General features: G+C 51.7%; 2 protein-coding genes across 2 annotated transcripts; both read left to right on the top strand.

Annotated features, from left to right (window-relative positions):
• Positions 1–2,185: 2,185 nt before the first annotated feature.
• Positions 2,186–7,933, top strand: RPS5 (ribosomal protein S5). The gene is made up of 6 exons (XM_045077357.1): positions 2,186–2,318; positions 3,276–3,384; positions 6,494–6,703; positions 6,859–6,987; positions 7,635–7,733; positions 7,814–7,933. The coding sequence occupies exons 2-6, from the start codon at positions 3,277–3,279 to the stop codon at positions 7,880–7,882; spliced, it is 615 nt and encodes a 204-aa protein (XP_044933292.1). The 5' UTR covers positions 2,186–2,318; position 3,276; the 3' UTR covers positions 7,883–7,933.
• Positions 7,934–8,056: 123 nt separating this feature from the next.
• Positions 8,057–15,820, top strand: RNF225 (ring finger protein 225). The gene is made up of 2 exons (XM_004780454.3): positions 8,057–9,060; positions 9,653–15,820. The coding sequence occupies exon 2, from the start codon at positions 9,664–9,666 to the stop codon at positions 10,651–10,653; it is 990 nt and encodes a 329-aa protein (XP_004780511.1). The 5' UTR covers positions 8,057–9,060; positions 9,653–9,663; the 3' UTR covers positions 10,654–15,820.
• The last annotated feature ends 11,875 nt before the right edge of the window (positions 15,821–27,695 follow it).

Genomic DNA, 27,695 nt, shown 5'->3' with positions numbered 1-27,695 from the left:
AACTGGCCTTGTCTCATTCTCCAACCCCCCCAGTTTTGTTTTGTTTAGTAGGTTCCATGCTCGACTCAGGGCTCAAACTCGTGACCCTATAAATCTAAAGCCACATGCTCTACCAACTGAATCAGCCAGCACCCCTGATTCTGTTCTTATGTCTATGCTGAAGGGGGAAACTGAGGTTCAAGGGGGTGGAGCCCTCTCAGCTTTTGAGGAGAAAGAGGCAGGGTTAGGAGCCTCCCCTTGGATCCTGCTGAGTGTGGGGGCACTGTTACCTCTGCCTCTCTCAGCTTTCCTGCTCCGCCCCACCCAAGCACCTTCCCAAGGACCTCCCCCAGGACAAGGGAGGGCCCCCAAGGGTCAGAGAAGGTCTGCCGGACCAGGGAAGAGCCCATTTATCCCCTCCCCATCCCCCCACAGACCCCAGTGGTAGGTCCAAGGCTGCTGTTTGCACCTAACAGGGCAGAGTTCAGGGATAAGGGCCACAGGTTGTAGGGGCTGGGGGCCTTGGTGTCTAGATGCAGTTCCTGTGCCCCCAATGGCAGCCCAGGATCTAACCCCATGCTCAGGCCAGCTTCAGGGTATATCCTTCTGAGTCCAAAGCGGGGAGCAGCAGCTCTTTCTACCCAAGGTTCCTGTCCCCGTGTTTAATAAAAACGACCATTTTGTACCAAATCAAAACAAAAACCAAAAAAATTCAAAACCCAACTAAAAACCAAACAAAGAAACAGTCCAAGGGGGCACAGAGTCTCTGGTCTGAAACACTCCTGAAATGGGGTAGGGACAGGGGCTAGTCCTTAAAATCAGTCAAGCAGTACACACCTAAGGCGGATGCTGAGGACCTGCTATGAACATGCTCAGAGAGTGGGCAAATGGGGTCACTGGGGATCTACAGAGGACCACTTAAGTCAAGTGGCTGGGCCCCTTGGGGTCTGGCTTGGGGGAGCATCCCCTTGGAGGGAGAGATAGGCACCAGGAGGTAAGGAGCCCCATGCAGTCCTGGAGAGATACTCCACTAGAGGCTGCCGCATTATCCTGCCAGCCAGCGTGGGTGAGCAACCGCACTGTCGCTGCCTCTGGGGAGCCCACCAAGACTTATCCACGTCCCAGCTCGACTCCAGGGAGTAGGTTTAGGAGTCGCCAAACAATCGGGGTGTGTGAAGTTGTGGGCACAAGCTCTTCAGGAGAGCCACCGGGTCAATGGGTGAGGCCACAGCGTGGCAGCGGCACGGCCACCAGGGCTGACCCCCTGCACCAGTCCAGTGACGTCAGCATCAACAAAGGACCCAGGTGCATCAAATAGACTGGAGGCTGCCCCCGCCTCCAGTCCACCTGCTGGGCACAGTCCCTGGCCCCATATCCAGGCTCCTTCCCAACATCCGCCCGCAGCAGGATGTTGCAGTAGTCATAGAGAGACGACAGGGGTACCCTGGCATGGGATGAAGAAAGCTCAAGCCGGAAAGGGTCTTGCCTTCTTCTTCTTTTTTTTTTTTTTTTTTAAGATTTTATTTATTTATCTGACAGAGAGAAACCACAAGTACACTGAGAGGCAGGCAGAGAGAGAGAGAAGGAAGCAGGCTCCCTGCTCAGCAGGGAGCCCGATGCGGGACTCGATCCCAGGACCCTGAGATCATGACCTGAGCCGAAGGCAGCGGCTTAACCCACTGAGCCACCCAGGCGCCCCAGGGTCCCGCCTTCTAAGAGGCTCAGCAACCCGAGCATGAGAGTGTGCGGTAGGCCGACCCGCGAGAGGGGCTAGCGCATGCACCTGGGGGCCAGGGCCAGTGGAGGGCAGTCGTGACCTCCAGGCCCACTCCTCCTCTCCGAGCCTGCAGCTGCGCTTGTCTGTGAGGCGGCCATGACCTGGACGAAGAACGAACCCGCTACCGCACTCGAAACCCGCGTTAGGTGCACCGTCAAGTAAGCGGCCCAGGAGCGCGAAGAGCGCGAGCCTGACTTCTGTCCTCATTAGACATGGCGGCCTTGGCCTCAGAGAGATCTCTGCACTTGTGCAAGGGCCGCTTAGACCGGGCAAGTACTGGCTATCAGAACATCCGCCAGGCTGGCTCATGGGGTCACTTTTTCGAAGCGCGCGTGCGCAGGGTATTTATGTATTTCGTTTGCCACGGGGCGCCTTCACATTTTTGTTCCGGATTGGTCATTGGGTATCACGTGACTTTTTTGCATACGCTTTGTCCCCGCTGACCCGGAAGTTTTCACCCCCTTTAAAAGCTTGGGCCCGCGATTCGCGGTCTCTTCCTGTCTGTGCCAGGGCGGCGCGTGGTGCGCGGTGATCGATTGTGACGCCCCGGCTGCGCCCTCAGGTGAGGCCGCCGCGGTGTCGGGGTGGGGGGTACGAGGAACGATTCAGGATTTTCCGGGACGCGATGAGCGATCCCTGAGGCTCGGGGCTTCTTCCGGGGGAGTTTCCCGTTTTTCTCCGGAAAACGTGCTGAGGAACGTGGAGGCATAGGAAAGTTACAATTTCTCGGTGTCCCGCTATCTCTGTACCTTTGCCCGGGAGCGGAGTTCGGGGGCCGTGCAGTCGTGAGTTGAGATAGGAGGTTTCCGTTCTTAGCACACGGTCCAATCCGCGGCCAGTGCACGGTTTTTCCTCTAGTAGCTCCTTGTATGTCTTTGGTGTCGGACACGCGCTGTGGCATTTGCTTTATGTGCGGAATTCGTGTGGTGGCCCTCGGTGGCAGACCCGGGTTTCCATTTGACTCCAGAAAAGCAGAGCGGAAGCAGCCTAACTCTCCCCCGTGGCAGAGCTCGTTAATGACCTGGCTGGGATTCGAATTCCAGCGGATGCGGTGTCGGGGTACCGGGTATCTCCCTTGCAGACACGGTCCGCGCATCCGTTGTTGGCCGGGGCCTGCCAGCGCCTGGTTCCGGGGGTCCTTGGTGAGAGAGATGCTTCTTCTTTTTTTTTTTTTTTTTTAAGATTTTATTTATTTATTTGACAGACAGAGATCACAAGTAGGCAGAGAGTGGGGGGGGGAGCAGGCTTCCTGCGGAGCAGGGAGCCCGATGCGGGGCTCGATCCCAGGACCCTGAGATCCTGACCCGAGCCGAAGGCAGCAGCCCAAACCACTGAGCCACCCAGGCGCCCCGAGAGATGCTTCTTGCTCACATTACAGCTAAGTGGTTTTTCTAGGACCCAGAAAGGTGGGCCCAGACGTCACTGTCTTCCTGGGTTCCACATAAATTCCTAGGTGGCCCCGTGTGGGCCAGCCTCGCAGTGGTGGGTGTGTCTGGGCTTTGACAGTTTGTGTTCCTAGGATGACAGAGTGGGAGACGGCTGCACCTGCAGTGGCGGAGACCCCTGACATCAAGCTCTTTGGGAAGTGGAGCACCGATGACGTTCAGATCAATGACATCTCCTTGCAGGTGAGAGGGGCTTGTGGTGGTTGCGCTCTCTCCAGCTAGGGGGTTGGGGGCACACGTGGAATCTTCCAGAAGGTGTGACTTGAAACTCGTTGCTGTAGACTTGAAGATGTGACAGGTAAAGGGGGGGCTTCCTGGATCACCACATCCACAGTGTCTGTTTTTCCTTCGTATTTTGTTAACCCGGTTGCTACACACGATGGTTCCCACGGGGGGTTTGTGTCCATGTTTTGGTTCTGTTTTTCTTTTTTTGTTGTTTTTGTTAAGATTTATTTATTGAGGGGCGCCTGGGTGGCTCAGTGGGTTAAGCTGCTGCCTTCGTGGCTCAGGTCATGATTTCAGGGTCCTAGGATCTAGTCCTGCATCCCTGGTGAGCAGAGAGCCTGCTTCCTCCTCTCTCTCTCTCTCTGCCTGCCTCTCTGCCTACTTGTGATCTCTCTCTGTCAAATAAATAAATAAAATCTTAAAAAAAAAAAAGATTGATTTGAGGAGTGCCTGCATGGCTTCATTGTTGTGTCTGCCTTGGCTCAGGTCATGATCTCAGGGTTCTGGGGTGGAGCCTCCTCTGATTACTTGCTCAGGGGAAAGCCTGCTTTTTCCTCTGCCCACCGTTCTCCCTGTGTATGCTCGCTCTGACAAGTAAATACTTACTTTTCTTTTCTTTTTTTTTAAGATTTTTATTTATTTATTTGACAGAGGGAGACACAAGTAGGCAGAGAGGCAGGCAGAGAGAGAGGGAGAAGTGGGCTCCTTGCTATGCAGAGAGCCTGAAGAGAGCCTGATGCGGAGGTCAATCCCAGGACCTTGAGATCATGACCTGAGCCGAAGACAGAGGCTTTAACCCACTGAGCCACCCAGGTGCCCCAAGTAAATACTTGCTTTTTTTTTTTTAAGAAAGTACATTTTCTTTTCTTTCTTTCTTTTTTTTTAAGATTTTATTTATTTATTTGACAGAGAGAGATCACAAGCAGGCAGAGAGAGAGGAAGAAGCAGGCTCCCTGCTGAGCAGAGAGCCCGATACAGGACTCGATCCCAGGACCCTGAGATAATGACCTGAGCCGAAGGCAGCGGCTTAACCCACTGAGCCACCCAGGCGCCCTTCTTTTCTTTTTTTAAGATTTTATTTATTTATTTGAAAGAGAGAGAGATCACAAGTAGGCAGAGAGGCAGGCAGAGAGAGAGAGGAAGGGAAGCAGGCTCCCTGCTGAGCAGAGAGCCCGATGTGGGGCTCGATCCCAGGACCCTGAGACCATGACCTGAGCCGAAGGCAGAGTATTAACCCACTGAGCTACCTAGGTGCCCCAAGTAAATACTTGCTTTTTTTTTTTTAAGAAAGTATGTTTTCTTTTCTTTTTTTAAGATTTTATTTATTTATTTGAAAGCGAGAGAGATCACAAGTAGGCAGAGAGGCAGAGAGAGAGAGGAAGGGAAGCAGGCTCCCTGCTGAGCAGAGAGCCTGATGTGGGGCTCGATCCCAGGACCCTGAGACCATGACCTTAGCCAAAGGCAGAGTCTTAACCCACTGAGCCACCCAGGTGCCCCAAGTAAATACTTTTTTAAAAGACAATTTTTCACTTTTCCCTAGTGCTCCCTTAGGGGCTGGGGAAGTTGAAGTCAGTGTCATGCCAGAATTTGGTTTTGAAAGATGTGCAGGGCTCTGCCATAGAGCTGGATGTTATATCTAATCCCTTCCAGGGCATTTGTTGTTTGTGAATTATCCTGCCCAGTGTGGAGCCCTGCATGGAGACCTAGCTGCTTGCCTGTTTGCATAGGTGGTTCTCTGCAGACTGTCATTTTGGTATCAGAATTTTCTCTTCTCCTTCATTTATTCCTGGTGTTTATAGAAATAGGATGTGGTGGGGCTTCTTGTGTATAAGTGATAGAGTGACATTTGGGTGTATTTCACGGTGAAACAGTTGATAGTAGTACTGTTGACATACATGTAGTTCCTCTGATTTGAACACCCCCCTAACATTTTGGTGTTTTACAGACATTTTCTTGGGAAATGATGCCTCTGTGTATAGGAAGCGTTGTTAGATAATTCTGCTAAAACAGTGGTTCTCCGGCGTGATCTTCCCCCACCCCTTTTAGGTGACACTTGGCAATGTGTGGATACATTTTGGGTTGCTAAAACCCAGAGGGGTGCTACCACCGTACTGGATGCTGCTAAACATTCTGTGGTGCACAGGATGGCCCCTGCAACAGGAGTTCCTTCATTGAAAATGTCTGTGGCACAGAGTTTGAGGAGCGCTTAAAACTGAAATCGTGGAGAAAAAAAAAAATCGTTGGGGGTGCCTGGTGGCTCTGTTGGTAGGCGTCTCCCTTCAGCTCAGGTCATGATTCCAGGGTCCTGGGATTGAACCCTGCATTGGGCTCCTTGCTCGACAGAGAATCTTCTTCTCCCTCTCCTTCTGTATGCCGCTCTGCCTACTTGTGCTCTTTCTCTATCTCTCTGTCAAATAAATTAAAAAAAAAAAAAAAAAAACATGGGGTAGTTGACTAAGCTTGGGTACCCTAGTTAATTAGGTGTCTGCCTTCAGCTCAGGTGGTGATCCCAGGATCCTGGGAAGGAGTCTCATTATCAGGCTCCCTGCTGTGCAGCGGGAAGTCTGCTACTCCCTCCCTCTCACCTGTTCATGTTCTCTCTCTCTCAAATAAATATTTAAAAAAAAAAAAAAAACAGATCATGAGGTGTGATCTTCTTGGTTCTTTATCCCCCTTCCTTCTTCCCATTACAAAGGAGGTGTTCTTTTTTTGGTTTAAGACTTTATTTATTTGAGAGAGAGAAAGCACAGACAGAGGGAGAAGCAGACTCCCCACCCCACTGGCGGGGCAGCCTAATGCGGGGCTCCATCCCAGGACCCTGAGATCATGACCTGAGTGGAAGGCAGACGCTTAACCGACTGGGTCACCCAGGTGCCTCAAGGAAGTGCTCTTAGTGACTTTGATGAAGACACTTGTTAAGGTTACTTGTTTTGTGGCAGGCAGGGCCTTCACAGTCAAGCCACCACAGATGGGTGGGGGCTACCCCCAGTGGATGCTCAGTCCCTCTGGTTCTTGGCCATCTTACTACTAACGATGGTCCTCCCATCCCCTCTTCTTGCTGCCCCAGGACTACATTGCGGTGAAGGAGAAGTATGCCAAGTACCTGCCCCACAGTGCGGGGCGCTATGCCGCCAAGCGCTTCCGCAAGGCGCAGTGCCCCATTGTGGAGCGTCTCACCAACTCAATGATGATGCATGGCCGCAATAATGGCAAGAAGCTCATGACTGTGCGCATTGTCAAGCATGCCTTTGAGATCATCCATCTGCTCACTGGTGAGGTAGGACTGTGAGGCCTGATGAGGCAGAGTGCCCGTAGTACAGTCTGAAGCCAACAGCTGCCCTGTGGCGTGTGTGTCAGGGTCCATTAGGGTTTAGGGGGGAAGTGGGGGGAGGGATGTGGACTGATGTCACGTTCGTGGTTGCCTTCTCCTAGAACCCGCTGCAGGTCCTGGTGAACGCAATTATTAACAGCGGTCCCCGGGAGGACTCAACCCGCATCGGGCGAGCGGGAACAGTGAGGCGTCAGGCTGTCGATGTGTCCCCCCTGCGCCGTGTGAATCAGGTGGGCTTGGGGCAGAAATGGGCAAGTAGGAAGTTTTCTTCTGCCTGTGTGCTTTACCTGGAGTGTCCTTTGCTCCAGGAAGCCTTCCTGCATTACCATCACATTCAGGGCAGATACTGGTTCTGGCCCCGTCCTGAGCAACGTTTCCCTGAGGCATGGTTTCATTTGAGCGTGTGTTGTTACATACTGTGTGTGGGTGGGTGTGTTTTTTTCCACAGACCATTTGATCATCAGCTGGGGGCATTGTCACCACTGCCCCCTTAACAGAGATAGAATTGTCTCACATTCTATGCCTGCAGCTGTCCCCAGTGTATCCTTCGTAGCTGTCTGTTGTCAGTCAGGGTCCAGGTCAGGAGCGCACACCGCATCACGCTTCCCTGCAGTCCAGGTCCGGATCTCCTGTAACCAAGCACCCAGCGTCAGCCTTTGTGTCCACACTTGTTTCTGTGGCCCCCCATCTGATCTCAGATCTGGCAGCATTTCACCTGGGGCTGCCTTTGGGCTCCTACTGTGTCGTCTCCGTCGCAGGGGGCCAGTGGATGCCAGGCAGTATGGTAGCCAGCATTTGTTGGGTTGCCTAGGCTACGGAAGACAGTGGCCCTATCTGCTTTGGGGGCATCTGCTTAGCTGGCCCCTGTGCTCCCTAGGCCATCTGGCTGCTGTGCACAGGTGCACGTGAGGCTGCCTTCCGGAACATCAAGACCATTGCTGAGTGCCTAGCAGATGAGCTCATCAATGCAGCCAAGGTGAGTGAGGACACAGGGGTGGGGCCAGTTCAAGGGGAAGCTGCTCCAACCTTCAGAACTGACCATCTGTCTCCTTGCAGGGCTCTTCCAATTCGTATGCTATCAAGAAGAAGGACGAGCTGGAACGTGTGGCCAAGTCCAACCGTTGATCACCTGGCTGTGTCTTCAATAAATCTGTCTGTCCTTGGGGCAGCCTCACCCACCTGTGCCAGTGTGTGTCCTGGGGGGCGCTGGAGTGGATGGCCCCAGGGTCCCGAGTTGCTGGCCACATTTCTGACCTGTCTTTTGGCCTGTGGGGACTGGGGTTCACCAGGGAGATACTCTGCTCAGGAAGTGCCACTGACTTAGAACCATGGAGAGCAGGCCTGGCTGCCCACATTGTGTTGGAAATGAGAGGGGTGGGTTATCCTGGCACAGATGTCACTCTAGTCTGGGGAAGGGCGTGATGTTTATCTAGATCTGGGTGATAGCCCACCACACTGAGAGGCATGTTTTCTGTGAGCAGTGCCAGGGAGGGGTATCTAAGGCCAATGATCTCGGTCACTGTTTCCAGCTTCCCGCCTGCTGGTTTGCCAGGGGCCAGCCCTATCCAGTACACTGTGGGGTCTGCCCACCTTCCACCCCAGAGGCTCCTCTTTGCTCTGGCCAGCTTCCCCCTGAACCCCATGCTGCCTGTGCACTCTTTATTTTATTTTTTTTCCTTTTTTTGTTTTTAACATTATTTATTTGACCGATCATAAGTGCTCAGAGAGGTAGTCGGAGAGAGGGGGAAGCAGGCTCCCCACTTAACAGAGAGCCCAGTGTGGGGCTCAATCCCAGGACCCTGAAATCATGACCTGAGCCAAAGGCAGAGGCTTAACCCACTGAGCCACCCAGACGCCCCTGCCTCTTCATTTTGTGTACTAGTCAGGACTGCAGCAACCCTGAGTACCCACAGAGTCCCTGCTATATCAGGTTCATCTGATTCCACCAGTAGCCTGGAAGTGGATTTGTGAGGTGATGGAAGACTTGGGTGGTGGGTTGTTATTGCCCACCCATGGGGCCAGACTCACTGGCCTGTCCCCTGTGCCATCTATCACCTTCCCGCCACCCCCGACATCCGGCCAACGTCAGGCTTGGTGTTCATCCTGGAGGGACCTGTCTTGGGGGCGGTCCAGGCAGTCAGACAAGTCTGACAGGTACCTTGGGAACCTGGGATCTGGAGGGAGTGGTACCAAGGCAGCACCCTCCTGCAGGGAGGGGCACCTAGTATGCAGCTGCTGGTAGGCAGAGTACTGGGGTCAGAACTGGCAGGGACGCGTCAGGCAGAGGGAGGTAGCAGCAACAGGTAGGAAGAGCCCAAGGCCCACTGGGGTCTGTCGGGAATCTCTGGCACCTGCTCTGGACTTCTGTCCTTTCTCTGTGTTGCTGGGCTCCAATCCTGAGGCTTGCATGTCCTCTCTTCCTCATCTGCCCCTCCTGGGATCTGGTATGGACCCCCCCCAGAATCGAACTAGTTCTTAGAGGTCCCCATCTTTCGTTCCTCTCCATGTTGGAGCCTCCCCGTTGCTTGTCTGGGGTCCTGCCTGGTGATGAGTCCTCAGCTGTCATCTCTGCCCCTTCTCCACCCAAGTCAAGCTTAGGACCTACCATGCCCCCTGGGTCTGCCCCTGTCCCCCCAATCCTTTCCTCCCATCTCTTCCTCCCTTCTCCAGTTTTGATGCTTCTTTAACTCCCTACCTGGACACCCCTTTCCTTGGCTTCTACCCTGTGAGTCACCTACCATTCTAGCCTCTGCTCCTTGGCTCTACACCCCTTTCTTTTGCTTCTGTTCTGTGCCCTCCAGAGTGCGGCCCCTGACACTCCCACCCCCCCTCCCGTAGACCCTCCTCCGCTCTTCCACCGCCCGCTTCCCTGGCTGACAGGGCCTCTCCCCTCAGGTTCCGTCCGGATGCCCTGCCCTCGGCCGCCCTGGCTCCGCCGCCCCCGTGCCCCTCAGGGCTCAGGCCCCAGCTCCCCGAGCTCACTCTCTACGCCCCGCTCACCCGGCAGGGAGGAGGGCCAAGACGACGACAGCGAGGAGGAGGAAGGGGACGGCAGCCCCGGCTCGGGCCCCATCCTGACTGCCGCATCCCCCGTGGAGTGTCTCATTTGCGTATCACCCTTCGACGGTGTCTTCAAGCTGCCCAAGCGCCTGGACTGTGGCCACGTCTTCTGCCTCGAGTGCCTGGCTCGTCTGTCCCTTGCCACGGCGGGGGGCGGCGACGCGGTGGCCTGTCCGGTGTGCCGCGCGCCCACGCGCCTGGCCCCGCGCCGAGGGCTGCCCGCGCTGCCCACACAACCGGGCCTGCTGCCCCGCGACGCGCGTGCGCCCCTGCCGCGCCAGGGCTCTGTGCGCTTCGACCGTCGCCGCGGTCTGCTGTACCTGCGCCCTCCGCCGCCGCCGCCTGGGCCGCGCAAGTCCCGAGCCGTGCGCCCGCCGCCGCCGCCGCCGCCGCTGCGCCTCGGCCGCCCGCTGTCTCGCCGCCTCTCCCTGACCAGCCCAGCCTGGGCCTTCAACGCCGCGGTGGCGCTGGCGGTGCTGGTGGCCGCCGGCCTCGTCGTCTCGGGCGTCTACATCTTCTTCCTCATCCCCCACGCCGCTGCCTCCGGCCCCGTGCGGCCCCAGCTCGTGGCGCTCGCCCCGGCGCCCGGGTTCTCCTGGTTCCCGCCGCGGCCCCCGCCGGGGACACCCTGGACGCCGCGCCCCGTGGGTCCTGACCTGGACACCGCCCTGCCAGGGGCTACGGAGGACGTGCTGGAGCCCGAGGCGGGCTCCGAGGATAAGGCGGAGGCCGAGGGGACGTTGGACCGGTCCCCGGAACGCGTGTGGGGAGCAGAAGCCGGCCAGGGCTGGGCCCCGCAGGGACGGGGCAGGAGGAAGGTGTGGGCGCCGCGGTAAATGCATCCGTGTTGCAGGTCTTGTCTCCAGGGCTGGGGTCCTCCGTGTCCTCCTGGTGGGGCCCTGCCAGGATCGCTTGCCCTGGTCCTCAGGGAGGCCTTACCAAGGTGCTTGGAAAGCACCCATTTCTCCGAGGGAGGCCTAGTGTGATCGTTCCAAGCGTCATCACTAAGGAGCAGGGCCCCTCTCAAGGAGCAACCTCTGCCTTCATTCCCACAAGGGCCCTCTGGGAGCACCCATAACCCCGAGCAACTGTAGGCATCAAGCTGAGGCTGTCCTGAGCCCCTCTTTGCGAAGGTCCTTCTGGGAGGCACTCCTAAACCTGATCTCCATGAGGGCCCGGTTGGGAGGACCCTTGATCCTCATCCCCCCAAGAGTCCAGCTGGGGAGCCCCTCGGACCAACATTGGGTAGGTACCCTGCACGGGACCCCATTAGCCCCTCCGGAGGATCCCACTGAGTGCACCCCCAGTCATCATCAGACCCCGGGGGGAGAACCCTCAGCTGGCAGCTGGGGGGAAGCCTCTGATTTAGTCATCCTGTGGGCTCACTGCAGGTGGCTGGAGCCCCCAGTCTCTGGTGGTGAAGCTGCTACTGCTGTTGGCCTCTGGCCATGCCCCTCTGTGGGGCCCATCGCAGTCCTCCCCACCCCCACCCCCACCCCCACCCCCACCGGGGCTGTGGAGTTTATTTTCCAGTCTGCTGCCTGCAGGTTGGGTGTGGATGGGATCCAGCTATTTCCAAGCTGGTCCTGGGTTGTCTGCACTCATGGCTGGGGCTTGGGCTTGAAGGGGGAGGGGTGGCCAGGCCAGGGTTGAGGAGGGACATATAGGGCGATTAGCTCCCACTTAGTTCTGAGCATCAATCTGCAAGCAGGAGCCTCGACTACTGTTTGGGTCATGGCTTCTGGGGTCCTGATATGCTGTGGGGCAGCTGTGGTCACCAAGGCTCATACAAGGTTGCCCTCTAGGTCAGGGCCACATGATTTGGGGGGTGGGTGCTCCTGGATCTCGCTGGCCCACTTGGAGACATCCTGGCCTCTCTCCCTGGGTGCTAGAACCTCCATAACCCCTATTTCCACTCATTAATTTCTCGAGACCAATTATTGCACGTCTCCAGAGCTCCATCAACTTTTTTTGGCATCCCTGTTGTACCCTGAGGTGAAGCCTCAGCCTTGGGCAGCAGCCTACAGGGAGGGCAGCTCTTGGGTTCCTGTCCTCCTCCTCTCAGAAGCCTTCCTGGGTCAGTCATCACAGGGTAGGATGGCTGCCACCCTCTACACAGACTGAACACAGGTCTTCTGTTTCCCCCAAGGCTCTGGAGCCCACATCCTTCCTCACTTGGCCCAGATTTGAGGTTCCATGTTCTGTGGCTGGGAATCTGACATTTTCCAGAGAGAAATGTAACTTCTATGGGACTGGGGGTTCTCATTTGATCTGTTTACATGTGTGTTCTCAGTGCCTGGCACACGGGGGGTGCCAAATAGTTTTCTGGGGAGTGACGGCATTGCGGGTGACCAAGAGGCACGTTAGGAATGCCTGTGGTCACTCTGGGCTCAACTAGCTTGGAGCTACCCTGGTCAAGGCATGTCAGCCGAGTTCCTTTCGATGGGAGCTGCTTCTTCCAGTTGGAAAGCCAGAGAGGGATCATCAGGACATCCAAGGGAGTGTGTTTCCAGACCAGTTCTTGTCCCACACCCAGGTGCCAATGTCACCCACAGTGACTGAGAGCAGGGTGCTGGGTCACTGGGCAGCCCTAGCCCCGCCCACACAGGGAGGGGACTTGGTCAGGCTGGAGCAGTGTTGGTGGTCTAGGTTAGTGTCTGCTAACTGCTGCAACAGAGAACTCAGACTAATTCTTCACAGTTCTGCAGGCCAGGGGTCTTGAAATCATGTTTACCTGGCTAAAATCAAGTGTCCGGAGGCTCCAGGAGAGAATTTCCTTCGCTTTTCATCTTCAAGACCTGCATTCCTTGGCTTCTTCCTCTATCTTCATATTTTATTTTTATTTTTTTAAGTAATCTCTACACCCCATGTGGGACTCAGACTCACAATCCCAAGATCAGGAGTCCCATGCTCTACTGACGGAGCCGACCAGGTGCTCTGTCTTCCTCTGTCTTCAAAGGCAGCAGCATCGTGGCTACAAAGCTCTGACTGTCCTGCCTCCTGCTTTCACTTGTAAGGGTATTGTGAGAACTTGAGCCCGCCCTGATAATCTGGGATAATTTCCTCAGATCAGCATCTTAATTTAATCACATCTGCAAAGTCCATTTTGCTATCTAAGTAGCAGATTGACAGATGCTGGGGGTTAAGACCTGGCTATCTATGGGGACCATTATTCACCTCACCATAGTGTCTCAGGTATCCTTCTTCTCATCCCTTCCCTCCTCCACCCAAGATTGGGAGATTGGGGGGTGGCAAAAGTTGGGCCCAGCCAGGAGAGTAAGAAAGGGGCCCTTAGCTGGTGGTGCCCAGAGAGGGGAGAGAAAATGGTCTCTGCCTGAGGGTGTTTAAGAAAGGCTGCCTGGAAGAAGACCCGCATCTTCGAAACAGCTGGTATTAAGGCAGAAGGAGCTGGGGCAGTAAGCGGGTGACTGAGGGCGCTGGCAGAGCTGACCATCCCACACCCCAGTCCTAGCTAGCTTCCTCCCAGGGGTTAGGGAAGGTTCGGCTTCTCCACTCTCCCAACTGGGAGACTGAAACTTCAGTCTCTCCTTCCTTACAATGAGCCTGATGACAGATCCCAGGGGTCCTGAACATTCCTGTCTGCTAATTACTACCTCGATGACTACCCGTCCATTGCCCATGAACAAAGGGGCTGTCCAAAACCACTCTGGGGCCGGTATCATGGATCCTCTGCCCCAACCTTTCCACCAGCCTCTGTGGCCACCTAGAGCCATGCCCTCCCCACCCTCCCTCTGCCCACTTCAGCCCTGCTGCATAACCACCCCTCATCTGTCGCAGGCTTGTGAATACCCAGAGAGGGGAGTCAATCTCATTGCCTGGCATGGTGCCAGAGATGCCAGACTTTGGTTCTCTCTTCTGTAAAATGGGTGACAATAAACACTTTACTTGCAGGGAAAATTAGTTAACCTACAAGTATTTATTGTGCACCTGCTGTATACCAAGGGTGTGCACTGGGGACATCACAGGAACAAGGAAGGCCCTCACATGGCAGATGACATCCAGAATGCTGAGCAGAGCAACCATCATCTTGGCCACACTGCCTTCCCTGTCAAGTTTGTGGAGTCCCCAGTTCCCCAAAGATTCCCCATGTTCTCCCCCCAGCTCTGCCTTCTTTGCCCCCGGAGGGATGCAAGGTGCTCCGTTCTATAGGGATCTGGCCAGTCTCTCTTCATGAGAATCAAAGATGCCTCTGCCCGCACTGCACCCATCCCTGCCCATCGGGGCATCTTCTTGTGTTGAGGCCAAGGTAACAAGGACCACCGATGGCCTCAATGGACCCTGAGAGCCGCAGAGTCCAGACTCTGCGGGGAAACAGAGGCTGTTGGACTCGGCAGGGTATGGATTCGAACGAGGACCAGAGAGCTTCCTGCAAAACATCTTCTCCCCTCAACTCCACAGCCTGGTAGGGTAGACTTGGTTTTTTCCCCTCCTCCCCTGGTCCTGCAATTGGAGTTCTCTCTCCACACTTGGGAGGCTTCCCCTTCTCACTAACACCCACACGCAAACCAGGGTGGGGCTTGGGGGAACTTCTTGCAGTCCTGGCTGGGGGCTGCTTGAGTGTTGTCACAACATGGCAAGTGGCTTCTCTCTGAGCAAGTGAGCCAAGAGGGAACAAAGCCAAAGAAGCCACAATGCCTTTTATGACCCGGCCACAGAAGTCATTCTATCATCTCCCCCATGTGCTAGCGGGCACCCTATTCACTATGGAAGGGACCTAAGTGAGTGTGTGAACATGGACAAGGGGACTCATGGTGGCCATTTGGGAGGTCAGCCCTCTACCTAAAGTGGAGTCACCAGTACAGTCCTTTGTCCTCTTTAGTCAAGTGGGCCTGTGCCACACTCTTGGGCCCTCTCTCTCCGAGAGAGTCCCAGGCCTTTGGTTCAGGCTGAATCCCCAGGGTGATGACCATGTCACCCTTTCTGTGAGTTTGGGGGAGGCCCAGGAGAAGCCAGTGCCAGCCACAGTAGCACCAAGTAGGGACTGGGTCAGAACCAAGGACAGAAAGGGAAGAGTGACTGGCTTCATTCTCACCTGTCTCCAGGCCCCCAGATCTTAAGGGAGGGAGGAGACATGGAGCTGTGGGTGTTGACGGGAGTTGGAGGGTCAAGGGGGGTGGCATTAAAACACCTGACTCTTTTCTAGGCCCCTTACCCTCCCGTGTTGGAGGAACAGGAGTGAAGAAGCATTGTGGTGGCTCAGACCTGGGCTAGGCACCTTCCTGCAGCCGTCTGTAGTGTTTCCACATCACCATTGGGAGAGGGCGCACAGTGGGGAAGCAGGTGGCACGAGTGCTAGGGACCAGCTGGCCTGTTGCAGAATGTATCTGAGATTGGAGCTCTCTGCAGGAAGCTGGCTCTGCTGCCCTTATTCTGTGCTGTCTGGAAGAGCCAGCTGGCACGGACCCAGAGGCTAGTGAGATGCCAAGGCAACTTAATCGTTTCAGAGAGGAAGCATGACTCATTCCAGGATCTACTCTGTCCCACAGCCTCGGTGAGCCACTGCAGTCAGCCCTGTCCACTGTACCACTGGGCAGAAATAGCTCTCCTGATATTAGTGTCATTGTGTACCTGGAGCCCTAATCCACACCAAATCGTCTGTGCCAACAGTGTGATTTGTGGTAGGGGCTGTGAGTCACGCTGCATCAGTTTGTCCTTGGGGGGCGGGGGACAGGGGACAGAGACTGGGTAACTAAGGTCAGTTACATGGGTGCTGCACACCTTTGTTACTGTTTTCCCAATGAAAACCCTGGACACCAAGACTTAGGTGAGGACACTTGGTGGCAACACTCAGTATGTGTTGTCATGTATATTGTTTGGGAGAAGTGGGTGCGGCGTGTGACCCCACTGGGAGAGGACAGCAGGAAGCTTGTGCCTGATCTTTCTGAATTCCTGTTTACATACCTCTTTCTTCTGCCAGATTTTATTTATTTTTTAAAGATTTTTTTTTTTAATTTGACCCAGAGAGAGTACAAGCAGGGGGAGCAGCAGACAGAGGGAGAGGGAGAAACTGACTTCCCACCAAGCAAGGAGCCCTACATGGACTCGATCCCAGGACCCTGAGATCATGACCCCAGCTGAAGGCAGACGCTTAACGAATGAGCCACTCGCGTGCCCCCACTTTCCCAGATTTTAAATTATATCTTTTCAATGTAATAAACTGCAAATAAGGGACATTACAACAAGGTACTGGCAAAGACATGGAGAAAAGAACAGCTGGGCACTGCCGGTGGGAATGTGAGCTGGACAACCGCCGTGGAAGACAGTAGCGAGGCTCCCCACAACCTTAAAGATAGAAACCCCACACAGTGCCGTAATTTGCGGAGGAGAACGAACTACTGAGAACATACAAGCACCTCTCTGCTCACTGCAGCGCTACTTCCAACAGCCGAGCTGCGGACGCAGCCCAAGTGTCCACCCGTAGATGACGGATAAAGAAGGCGCGGAGCACGGACACTGGACCACGTCAGCCGCAAAGAACCGGCCCTGCCCTTTGCATCACCGTGGATGTTCTCAGGATGTCCGCTCTCGGGACGTTCTGCAGAGCGGGTTGTCCCGGCCTCAGCGGCCAGAGACAGCACACACCGAGCCGCGGGCCCGGCTACCCACCCCTCTGCCCACACCGACCGCCGATTTTCCTCCCCGCACCCCGTCTTCCTCCTGCCTACGTCCCCGGGCCCTGAGTCCGCAGCGGCTCAACGACAGGGGGACGAGCCGGTTTCCGCAGAGGCCGTCCCCGCGCTACTCCGCCGCACAGCCCAGGTCGGTCCCACTTAGGCTGGGGACTCCAGGGGCCCAGGAGGCGGGTCATTCTCCGCGCTAAAGGCGCATACAGGGCGTGGCGGGACCCTGCCCCCTTCGACTCTCGTGCCGTCCGTCACTCCCGATTCCGCCGATGCCGGGACCCTCACGGACGCCCTCCGGGCCCGAGACGCGGTACCCAAGCGAGGGGCCGATAAAATCGGGACTACGAACAACCCTCAAGCCGGACGGCGGAAGTCCCGCCCTAGCAGGCGTCCCGGAGGCGCCCCATCCTGAGGCCTCATTGGTCAGCGCCGAGGCGTCGTCGCAGTGTCTTCTGGGTAGTGTAGTTCCCGCCGCGGGGCTCCGTGCGATCGCGGGGTCCAGTGCGCCCGCGGCACCGAGTCCCCCGGATGCTACTGCCCACGCTCCGTGAGGGCGGGGTCCGTAGTCGCATCTTCGCCGAGCCGGGAGCTCCCAGTCCTGGCTCCGTCTCTCTGAGAATCGTCCTCAGCGTGGGGCGGGCTGCCTCTCACAGAGGTATCGGTCCGCGCCGCGCGCTCTCCCTTGTCTGCATATTTCTAATGGAGGTATCCGAAGTAGTTGCTGCTTCTTGCTCATCAGAGCCACACAGCATGTCATAATCAAGGGAACCCACGTGATGTTTATGCAAGATCAAGATGGAGCAGAACAGGGGCGCCTGGGTGGCTCAGTGGGTTAAGCCGCTGCCTTCGGCTCGGGTCATGATCTCAGGGTCCTGGGATCGAGTCCCGCATCGGGTTCTCTGCTTGGCGGGGAGCCTGCTTCCCTATCTCTCTCTCTCTCTCAGGCTGCCTCTCCATCTACTTGTGATTTCTCTCTGTCAAATTAATAAATAAATCTTTAAAAAAAAAAAGATGGAGCAGAACATACACTGTGGTTTGGTATGAGCAGATGAAAGGAAATGGTTCGTGGGGCTGCTCGTAAGTTGTACGTAAGTTGTATGGAAGAGAAGGCACCGGCCAGTTCACTGGCTGCAGGCCCAGTGCCCGAGTCTGCCTCTGGAAGAGCAGCCACAGTCGGAGCAACCACATTAAATTGGTCATCCTCCAAGATCCATCTGGATTGTGCTCAGGCCACACTTGTGAGTTGCATGGGATGTGATGGGTGCCAGTGGCTCCGTTACCTTCATGTGGCTGTTGGTGGCATTAGTCCTTGCAGTTCCTCCAGAGGGCAGTACTGTTTTCGGCTGTCTGTCTTGGCAGGGAGTGGAAGCTTCCAGGGCTTTCATTTAGTTCTTCTTAGCATAATGACCAATACCCCAAGAACTTCCTTCGGAGGAACGCTGTACCCAGTTCCTCACTGCCAAAGACCTCTTTGGGTCCAGGCATTCTGGTTGCCTGGACGACACCTCTGCCTGTTGTGGCAGGTGTGCCCACCTTGTATTTGGTAATTAAGTGCTGCCCCTTGGTCTCTGCTACTCATGGGATCATCCCAACTCAGTGGCAGCATCTCCTACAGTCATAACCGGCTTACAAAAGAGAGTAACCATGGAGATTTTCAGTCATCTCACTAATATATTTCTCAATTATTTTAGTGAAGGGAATATCTTCTGTGTCTTTTTGTGGAACATAGTTTGGAGATGATGTGTAATTTTTCTTTTTTAAGATTTTATTTATTTGACAGACTGAGATTACACGTAGGCAGAGAGGCAGGCAGAGAGAGGGGAGGAAGTAGGCATTCCAAGGAGCAGAGAGCCTGATGTGGGGCTCGATCCCAGGACCCTGGGATCATGACCTGAGCTGAAGGCAGAGGTTTTAACCCACTGAGCCATGCAGAGGCCCCTGGTGTGTAATTTTTATTGCTACTATAAAAGATTACTACAAAGTTACCAGCACAAGCAGGGAGTTCGCTTTTCCCTCTCCCTCTGCTGCTCCCCCTGCTTGTGCTCTCTCTGTCAAATAAATAAAATATTTTTTTAAAAAAAAAGGTTAACATCAGGGGTGTCTGGGTGGCTTAGTTGTTGAGTGTCTGCCTTCAGCTGTCATGATCCCAGGGTCCTGGGATCAAGCCCTGCATCCGGCTCCTTGCTCAGCGGGGAGCCTGCTTCTCCTACTCCCCGAGCTTGTTGTGTTCCCTCTTTCACTGTCTCTCTCTTTGTCAAATAAATAAATAAAATATTTTTTATTGGCATTTTATTTTTATATGCAGGCTTCCAAAGAAAAATATTTTAAAATCTATTTGCGGGGGCACCTGGATGGCTCAGTGGGTTAAAGCCTCTGCCGTCAGCTCAGGTCATGATCCTAGGGTTCTGGGATCGAGCCCCACATGGGGCTCTCTGCTCAGCGGGGAGCCTGTTCCCCCCCAACACTGCCTGCCTCTCCGCCAACTTGTGATCTCTGTCTGTCAAATAAATAAATAAAATCTTGAAAAAAAAAATCGGTTTGCAAAGAGCAGGCAGATGGGTGAATTTGGAGCTGAGAAACAGTCAGGTGAAAACCAGGACGGTAACCTATGCAGAGCTGTCCCACGCTGACCTATTCTATACATGACGTGAGTCATGCAACTATCTTTCTGTGTCACACTTGAACCAGCTACTGTGCTGCAATGACATTTTTTTTTATTAACATAAATGTATTATTTGCTTCAGGGGTACAGGTCTGTGAATCATGAGTCTTACACAATTCACAGCACTCACCATAGGACACACCCTCCCCAATGTCCATAACCCAACCACCATATCCCTCCCCCTCCCCGCCACCAATCCTATTTGTTTCCTGAGATTAAGAGTCTCTTAAATTTTGTCTCCCGCCCCATCCCATCTTCTTCCATTTTTTCCCTTACTTACCCCCACGAACCCCCTGCCCTGCCTCTCAAATTTCTCATATCAGAGACATCATATGATAATTTTCTTTCTCTGATTGACTTATTTCACTTAGCATATGTCGTTGCAAATGGCAAGATTTCAAGTTTTGTTTTTTTTTTTTTAAAGATTTTATTTATTTATTTATTTGACAGAGACACAGCGAGAGAGGGAACACAAGCAGGGAGAGTGGAAAAAGGAGAAGCAGGCTTCCCGCTGAGCAGGAAGCCTGATGTGGGCCTTGATCCCAGGACTCTGGGACCATGACCCGAGCCAAAGGCAGACGCTTAACGGCTGAGCCACCCAGACACCCCAGATTTCCAGGTTTTTTTGATGGCTGTATAGTATTCCACTCTGTGTGTGTGTTGTGTGTATGTGTGTGTGATATGTATATATGTGTATATGTGTATGTATACATAGATATGTATGTATATACATACATATGTATGTATATATATCACATCTTTTTCCCCCAAAGATCTTATTTATTTTATTATTTATTATTTATTTTAAAAATAAATATTTATTATTATTATTATTATTTTTAAAGATTTTATTTATTTATTTGACAGACAGAGATCACAAGCAGGCAGAGAGGCAGGCAGAGAGAGAGGAGGAAGCAGGCTCCCCGCTGAGCAGAGAGCCCGATGCGGGGCTCGATCCCAGGACTCTGGGATCATGACCTAAGCCGAAGGCAGAGGCTTCAACCCACTGAGCCACCCAGGCGCCCCTATTTATTATTATTATACAGCTTATTATTATACAGCAAGAAAGGCAGCAAGAGAGGGAATACAATAATGGAGAATGGGAGAGGGAGAAGCAGGCTTTCCATGAAGCAGGGAGCCCAATGTGGGGCTTGATCCCAGGACTGGAGCTGAAGGTAGAGGCTTTAACCCAATGAGCCACCCAGGCGCTCTCCCCCTTATTTTAAAGATTTTATTTATTTATTTGACAGACAGAGATCACAAGTAGGCAGAGAGGCAGGCAGAGAGAGAGGGAAGCAGGCTCCCTGCTGAGCAAAGAGCCGGATGCGGGGCTTGATCCCAGTACCCTGGGATCATGACCTGAGCTGAAGGCAGAGGCTTTAACCCACTGAGCCACCCAGGTGCCCCAAATTCTTCTTTTTTTTAAGATCGGAGGGGACCCCAAAGGGTTGCCCTGTGATGGAAAAATCTTGAGGTCATTTTAGAATTCTGCCTACTATGTTTTTGTTTGTTTTTAAAAGATTTTATGTATTCATTTGAGAGACAGAGAGTGTGAACATGAGCGGGGAAAGATGCAGAGGGAGAAGCAGACTCCCCGCTGATCTGGAGCCCGATGTGGGGCTCAGTCCCAGGACCCAGAGATCATGATCCAAGCTGAAGGCAGATGTTTAACTGTTTGAGCCACCCAGACGCCCCTGCCCACCATGCTTTTGAAAGGGCAAAAAATTTGGACACCTCAGGAACAAGATACACAGGTAGCAAATAAGCATAAGAAAATATGCTCAAGATTGTATGCTATAAGGGAATTGCAAGTTAAAAGAATATCATTACATAGGTATTAGAATGGCTAAAATCTAAAATCCAACAGGAGGAACCAGGATTCTTATTCATTGCTGAGGAGAATACAAAATGGTACAACCACTTCGGAAGAATCTGATAGTCTCTCGCAAAGTTAAATACAGTCCTACCATATCAGCCAGCAAGGCACACAAATGGTTGTAATTGCTCAAAACAGGAATCAACTCAGATGTTCTTCAATAGGTAAGTGGTTAAAGACACTGAGGCACATACACACAACAGGATATTATTCAGCTGTAAAAAGAACTGAGTTGTCAAGACACAAAGGGTATGGAGGAATCTTAAATGCATACTGCTAAGTGCCAAAGTCAGTCTGAAAAAGGCACCCGCTGTTTAATTCCAACTTTATCGCTTTCTGAGAAGGGCAAAGCTTAGAGACAGTAAAATTTGGATGATGAGGACTTGGGGAAGGGAGGGAGGAAGGAATAGCACATGGGGTTTTTCATGCCACAAAACTATTCTGTATGATACTGTAATGACTGACGTATGTGATATTATATATATGTCAAAACCCATATTATGTACCTATTATGTACAACTCTAATGTAAACCATAGATTTTAGGGCGCCTGGGTGGCTCAGTGGGTTAAGCCGCTGCCGTCGGCTCAGGTCATGATCTCAGGGTCCTGGGATCGAGTCCCGCATCGGGCTCTCTGCTCAGCAGGGAGCTTGCTTCCCTCTCTCTCTCTCTGCCTGCCTCTCCATCTACTTGTGATTTCTCTCTGTCAAATAAATAAATAAAATCTTTAAAAATAAATAAATAAACCATAGATTTTAGTTAATAATAATGTTATCAATATGGGTTCACAGTGGGGCGCCTCGGTGGCTCAGTGGGTTAAAGCCTCTGCTTTCGGCTCAGGTCATGATCCCAGGGTCCTGGGATCGAGCCCCGCATCGGGCTCTCTGCTCAGCGGGGAGCCTGCTTCCTCCTCTCTCTCTGCCTGCCTCTCTGCCTACTTGTGATCTCTGTCAAATAAATAAATAAAATCTTTAAAAAAAATATGGGTTCACAGTTATAACAAATATACCACGCTAAAGATAACAGTAGAGAAAAATACAAGGTGAGACCAGGAATATGGAAATTCTATACTATCAGCTCAATTTTCCATAAACCTAAAACTTAGTGCTCTAAAAATAATGTATATTAATAAAAACTAGAGTAGTATTGATAAATAAATGTCAGAAATTTTTTAAAAAGGTTTTATTTATTAGAGAGAGCGAGCACAAGTAGGCAGAGAGGCAGGCTAATGGAGAGGGAGAAGCAGGCTCTCTGCTGAGCAGGGAGCCCAGTGCAGGACTCGATCCCTGGACCCTGGGATCATGACATGAGCCAAAGGCAGCTGCTCAACTGACTGAGTCACCCAGGCATCCTAAATGTCAGAAATTTTAAAAATGAGCCAGACTAGAGACAGTCATTGGGAAAATCATGTGATTTTCATGTGTAGTTAATACTGGACTACTTGGAGTACAGCCTGGCGGTTTTAGGCAGTGTCTATACAAATTTAAAACGTGACAGGCTCAAGGAGAGTTATATAGTGAATTTAAGAGCTGAACTGTTTAGAGGGAGAAGTATCTAACAATAGGGCACTACTGGAAATAATTGGGGTATCTCCATTAAATGATGTTGGCACTGAAAATGATTACATTTATAATCAGCACATATACTAATAAACCTTCTCTGATAAGCAGAAAACATCATGTGCTTGTTAACAAATGGCCAGTGTCCCAGCTGAGGCTTGCATCTCAGCAACTTGGATGTTCCCATTCTCTCTTCCTTGTTTCCGATGAGCAGGAACTTGCATTGTCTCCTTTCCCAATGTCACCCAACCCAAGAAGAATGAAACGCTTTAAGTATGTGATCCCAGATAATGCTGTGAATGTACACGAGAAAACAAAAAGCACCAGTAATTATGTATAACAAAGTATAAATAACTTGTTTCTTTTTTTAACTTATTGTAAAAGCAACAATATAAAACCATATACATAATTGTATTGCTTGGTCTATGACAAATAGAAATGTATTTGCCATTAGCAGCACAGTGGAGGTGGGTGGACATAGCAATACTGGCTTAAGGAAATGGACTACAGAGAGTATCTCAAGTTCCATACATGGGTATATCTGTTTGTCCAACCTCATCTAATTTTGCACTTAAAATGAATGTTTTTTGTTATACATACATTTTGTGTGTATACGTACATACATTTTGTTATATGTAAGTTATACATTAATAAAGTTGACTAAAAAAATTCATTAGAAAAAGGGCAAAAATTTGGGGCATCTGGGTGGCTTAGTTGAACATTGGACTCTTGGTTTTGGCTTGGGTCCTGATCTCGGGGTGGTGGGATGGAGCCCCACATTGGGCTCCATGCCCAGGGCAGAGCCTGCTTGGGATTCTCTCTCCTACCCCATCTTGACCCACCCCCTGCTCACTCACTCTCTGTCCCTCTAAAACAAATCTTTTATTTTTCTTTTATTTTTTTTATTTTTTATTTTTCAAATAAATCTTTTAAAAATTTTTTATTTATTTGATACAGAGAGAGAGAGAGAGCATAGGCGGCGGGAGGCAGGAGAGGGAGAAGCGGACTCCCCACTGAGCAGGGAGGCAGATGCAGGGCTTGATCCCAGGATTCTGGGATCACGACCTGAGCTGGAGGCAGATGCTTAACCAACTGAAGCACTCAGGCGCCCCTAAATCTTTTTTCTTTTTAAAGATTTTATTGATTGGGATGCCTGGGTGGCTCAGTTGGTTAAGCTAAGTTGGTTAAGCTCAGGTCATGATCCCAGCATCCTGGGATCGAGTTCCACATTGGGCTCCTTGCTCAGCAGGGAGCCTGCCTCTCCCTCTGCCTCTAGCCTGCCACTCTGTCTGCCTGTGCTTGCACTCTGTCTCTCTCTTTCTCTAACAAATAAATAGAATCTTAAAAAAAAAAAGATTTTATTGATTTATTTGAGAGAGAGAGCGTGAGAGAGAGCACAAGTGAGAGAGAGCACGTGTGCACAAGTAGGGGGAGGGGCAGAGGGAGAAGCAGACGCTCTGCTGAGCAGGAAGCCTGATGAAGGGCTCTATCCCAGGACCCCAAGATCATGGCCTGAGCCGAAGGCAGACGCCTAAGTGAGTGGCCACCCAGGTGCCCCTAAAATAAATAAGTCTTAAGAAAAAAGAAAGAAGGGGCGCCTGGGTGGTTCAGTGGTTTGGGCTGCTGCCTTCGGCTCGGGTCATGATCTCAGGGTCCTGGGATCGAGCCCCGCATCGGGCTCTCTGCTCCGCAGGAAGCCTGCTTCCTCCTCTCTCTCTGCCTGTCTCTCTGCCTACTTGTGATCTCTGTCTGTCACATAAATAAATAAAATCTTTAAAAAAAAAAAAAAAAGAAAAAAGAAAAAAGAAAGAAAATGGTCAAAAACTTGAGCAGATACTTCACTAAAGCAGATACATGGATAGCAAATATATGAAAGGAAGGCTGTTCAACAGCTGTTGCTGGTGGGAATGTAAAACGGTGCAGCAACTCTGGGAACAATTTGGCAGTTCAGCATACAATTACTGTAGCACTCTACAGTTGCGTTCATGGGCATTTCTCACTTCCCTGACACACACAGCAATGAAAACGCATGTCCACACGAAAATGAAAACATGTCCATAGAAAACCGAATACAAATGTTCATGACAGGGTGGTTTGTCATAGCTAATGACGATGATGATGACGATGATGATATGGACACCCCAAATGTCCTTCAGCAGGTGAACGGATAAACAATCTGTGGTAAGTTCAGATAATGCAATACTGCTCAGTCATAAAGAGGAACGAGGTACTGATAGACACCCCTTTCATGGATCTCAAATACGTTATGCTGAGTGAGAAAAGCCCACAGTACGGCGCATCCACGCTCTAGGATTTCCTGTACGTGACATTTGTGAAGTGGCCCAATTATACTGATAGAGGACAGACCAGTGATGATCAGGATTAGGAGATGGTATGACCTAAGGGTTAGTTAGAAATTCCTTTGTGAAATGAAACAGTTCTGTATTGGACTGTGGTGATGGTGACATGAAGCCACACATGTGATAAAATTTCACAGAACTCCATAACAAGTATATGTGAAAACTGGTGTGATCTGACTAAGGTCTGTAGTTGAGTTAGAAGTATTGTGTGAGTACTATTTTCCTGGTTTTGACAAGGTACTGTGGTTATGTAGAATATTATCATTGACAGAAGCTGGATGAGGGATACATAGGAACTCTTTTGCAACTTCTTTCAAACTACTTCAAAATAAAAAATATTTTAGGGGTTCCTGGGTGGCTCAGTTGATTAAGTGTCTGCCTTTGGCTCAGGTCATGATCCCAGAGTCCTGGGATCAAGCCCCATGCTCAGTGGGGAGCCTGCTTTTCCCTCTTCCTCTTCCCCCACAGCCTCTTGTTCATGCTCTTTCTCAAAGAAATGAATAGAATATTTAAAGCTAAATAAAAGTATTTTGTAAATTTCTTGACTATATATGTCCAGTTGAAAGGGGAAACACAAATCAAGGCACTGTGAAATAAGAGGGCACATTTATTAGAATGGCTCGCTTAGGTAAACAATTACATACTACCCTGCTACAAAAGGGATAGGCACACGGTTCCTGCAGGGTACACAAGGACCCTCACTGGCATCACTACTTCCATAAGACCCTCACAGACACTTCTGGGCTTATGAGGGAGGGGTGGGGTAGGAGGTCAGAGCCACCTCTCTGCAGGGTCACTGGTCTCCTCTGCCACCCTAGAAAGTGTACTTTGATAAGGGAGCACGTCGTAAAATACAGGCAGGACTCTTGCCCAAGGGATGTATTCTTTTTTTTCTTTTCTTTTTTTTAAGGATTTTATTTATTTGACAGGCAGAGATCACAAGTAAGCAGAGAGAAAGAGGAGAAAGCAGTCTCCCCACGGAGCAGAAAGCCCGATTCAGGGCTTGATCCCAGGGTCCTGGGATCATGACCTGAGCCGAAGGCAGAGGCTTTAACCCACTGAGCCACCCAGGTGCCCCCAAGGGAGGTATTCTTATACGCCACACCATTCACAACTGGAGAGAGGCAAGAATAATTTTTTTTTTTTTTAAAGATTTTATTTATTTATTTGACAGAGAGAAATTACAAGTACACTGAGAGGCAGGCAGAGAGAGAGAGAAGGAAGCAGGCTCCCTGCTGAGCAGAGAGCCCGATGCGGGACTCGATCCCAGGACCCTGGGATCATGACCTGAGCCGAAGGCAGCGGCTTAACCCACTGAGCCACCCAGGCGCCCCAAGAATAATTTTTTTAAAAGATTTTATTTATTTATTTGACAGAGAGAGATTACAAGTAGGCAGAGAGGCAGGCAGAGAGAGAGAGGAGGAAGCAGGCTCCCTGCTGAGCAGAGAGCCCGATGCGGGACTCGATCCCAGGACCCTGAGATCATGACCCGAGCCGACGGCAGCGGCTTAACCCACTGAGCCACCCAGGCGCCCAAGAATAATTTTGTTTGGACTACACAGAGAAGGGTCTATACTGTTTCAAATTCACTGCATGAAATGTGATGCTAGTAATTCTGCATCTTGTACTTTCAAATCCACACACTTCAAACTTGCATCAAATTTAACCACGATGTCCTGCTTGAAGCAAAATTGTACACAGAGGTGGGGGTGGTCATAGCTTAGGGAGTCAGGCTGAGCTGAGTTTCTTCCTGGGCTCCCATGAGAATGTGGGTACAATGCCTCTCCTCTGTGGCCACCCAATCGGCCCCCTCTTGCCATCCTTCAGGCATCCAGCCATAGGTAGATGTCCTGCAGTTTAGGGTCACCCTGCCACCTCCCCAGTAAGACTCCATTGTCTCATTACCTGTTCTTATAGTCTCTGAAGAAGCACCAAACCCAAAATCTGAAAAGTAAAACTACTGAGGTTCAAGAAGGCAACCTCAGGAATTAACTAATAAAAAACTTAAAATAAAAAATTAATTAATAAAAAACACGAGCTGTGACTGCAAGCCCAAGAAAGGTGTGTAGTTACAAGAGGCAACTTCAGGAGTGCTTGGGGGTTCGGTTGCTTGGGTATCTGACTTGATCTCAGCTCAGGTCTTGATCTCAGTGTTGTGAGTTTAGGTCCCAGCCTGGGCATGGAGCCTACAAAAAAATCACCCTGGGGTAGGCTTCTCTGGTACTCGTCTAAGTGTTCTGTTTTTCGTAGGAGACTCAGTAACACATCCTCCAGGTTAAGTGCATCTGAATTGAGTACAAGACATCCAGGAGCTGGGTTCTCCTCCTGCCAGCCTCCTCTCCCCATGTGCCCAGGATCTTTCCCCCAACATTCTCCTCCACAAGTCCCCGAGTTGGCACCACGGCTTGACACGGGGCAGACTGTCCTCTGAACATATGCCAGACCCATTCCCAGCACCCCAGACCTGCCTGAGCCCAGTGGACCTGGCACCATAGACTCAAAACTTGTAAAATCCAACTGCTGATCTTCCACGACCGCCCCTTCCCACCAAGGTCCCCCCCAGCTGCTGGTCCCCAGGTGCTCACTGAAATCTGGCTGGAGAGTCTTTTTTTCCTTTCACCTTCCCCTTTATTTCTCTTTCTTTTTATTTTTAAGATTTTATTTGACAGAGAGAGCCAGAGACCACAAGCTGGGGACGGGGTTGGGGGTGACGGTGGAGGATGGTAAAGGGAGGGAGAAGCAGGTTCCCCAACGAGCAGGAAGGCCGATGTAGGGCTC

This window comes from Mustela putorius, unplaced genomic scaffold, assembly GCF_011764305.1.
Source record: "Mustela putorius furo isolate JIRA1106 unplaced genomic scaffold, ASM1176430v1.1 tig00000196_pilon_pilon_pilon, whole genome shotgun sequence".
Taxonomy (NCBI): Eukaryota; Metazoa; Chordata; class Mammalia; order Carnivora; family Mustelidae; genus Mustela; species Mustela putorius.
This window is presented reverse-complemented; position numbering and strand designations above follow the sequence as displayed.

Bases quoted from the DNA above. Each gene is read 5' to 3' on its own strand.
- RNF225 (XM_004780454.3), top strand. From the start codon at position 9,664: ATGCCCTGCCCTCGGCCGCCCTGGCTCCGCCGCCCCCGTGCCCCTCAG.
- RPS5 (XM_045077357.1), top strand. From the start codon at position 3,277: ATGACAGAGTGGGAGACGGCTGCACCTGCAGTGGCGGAGACCCCTGAC. The intron at 3,385-6,493 runs GTGAGAGGGGCT...TTGCTGCCCCAG, and splicing joins TCAATGACATCTCCTTGCAG to GACTACATTGCGGTGAAGGA. The intron at 6,988-7,634 runs GTGGGCTTGGGG...TGTGCTCCCTAG, and splicing joins CCCTGCGCCGTGTGAATCAG to GCCATCTGGCTGCTGTGCAC.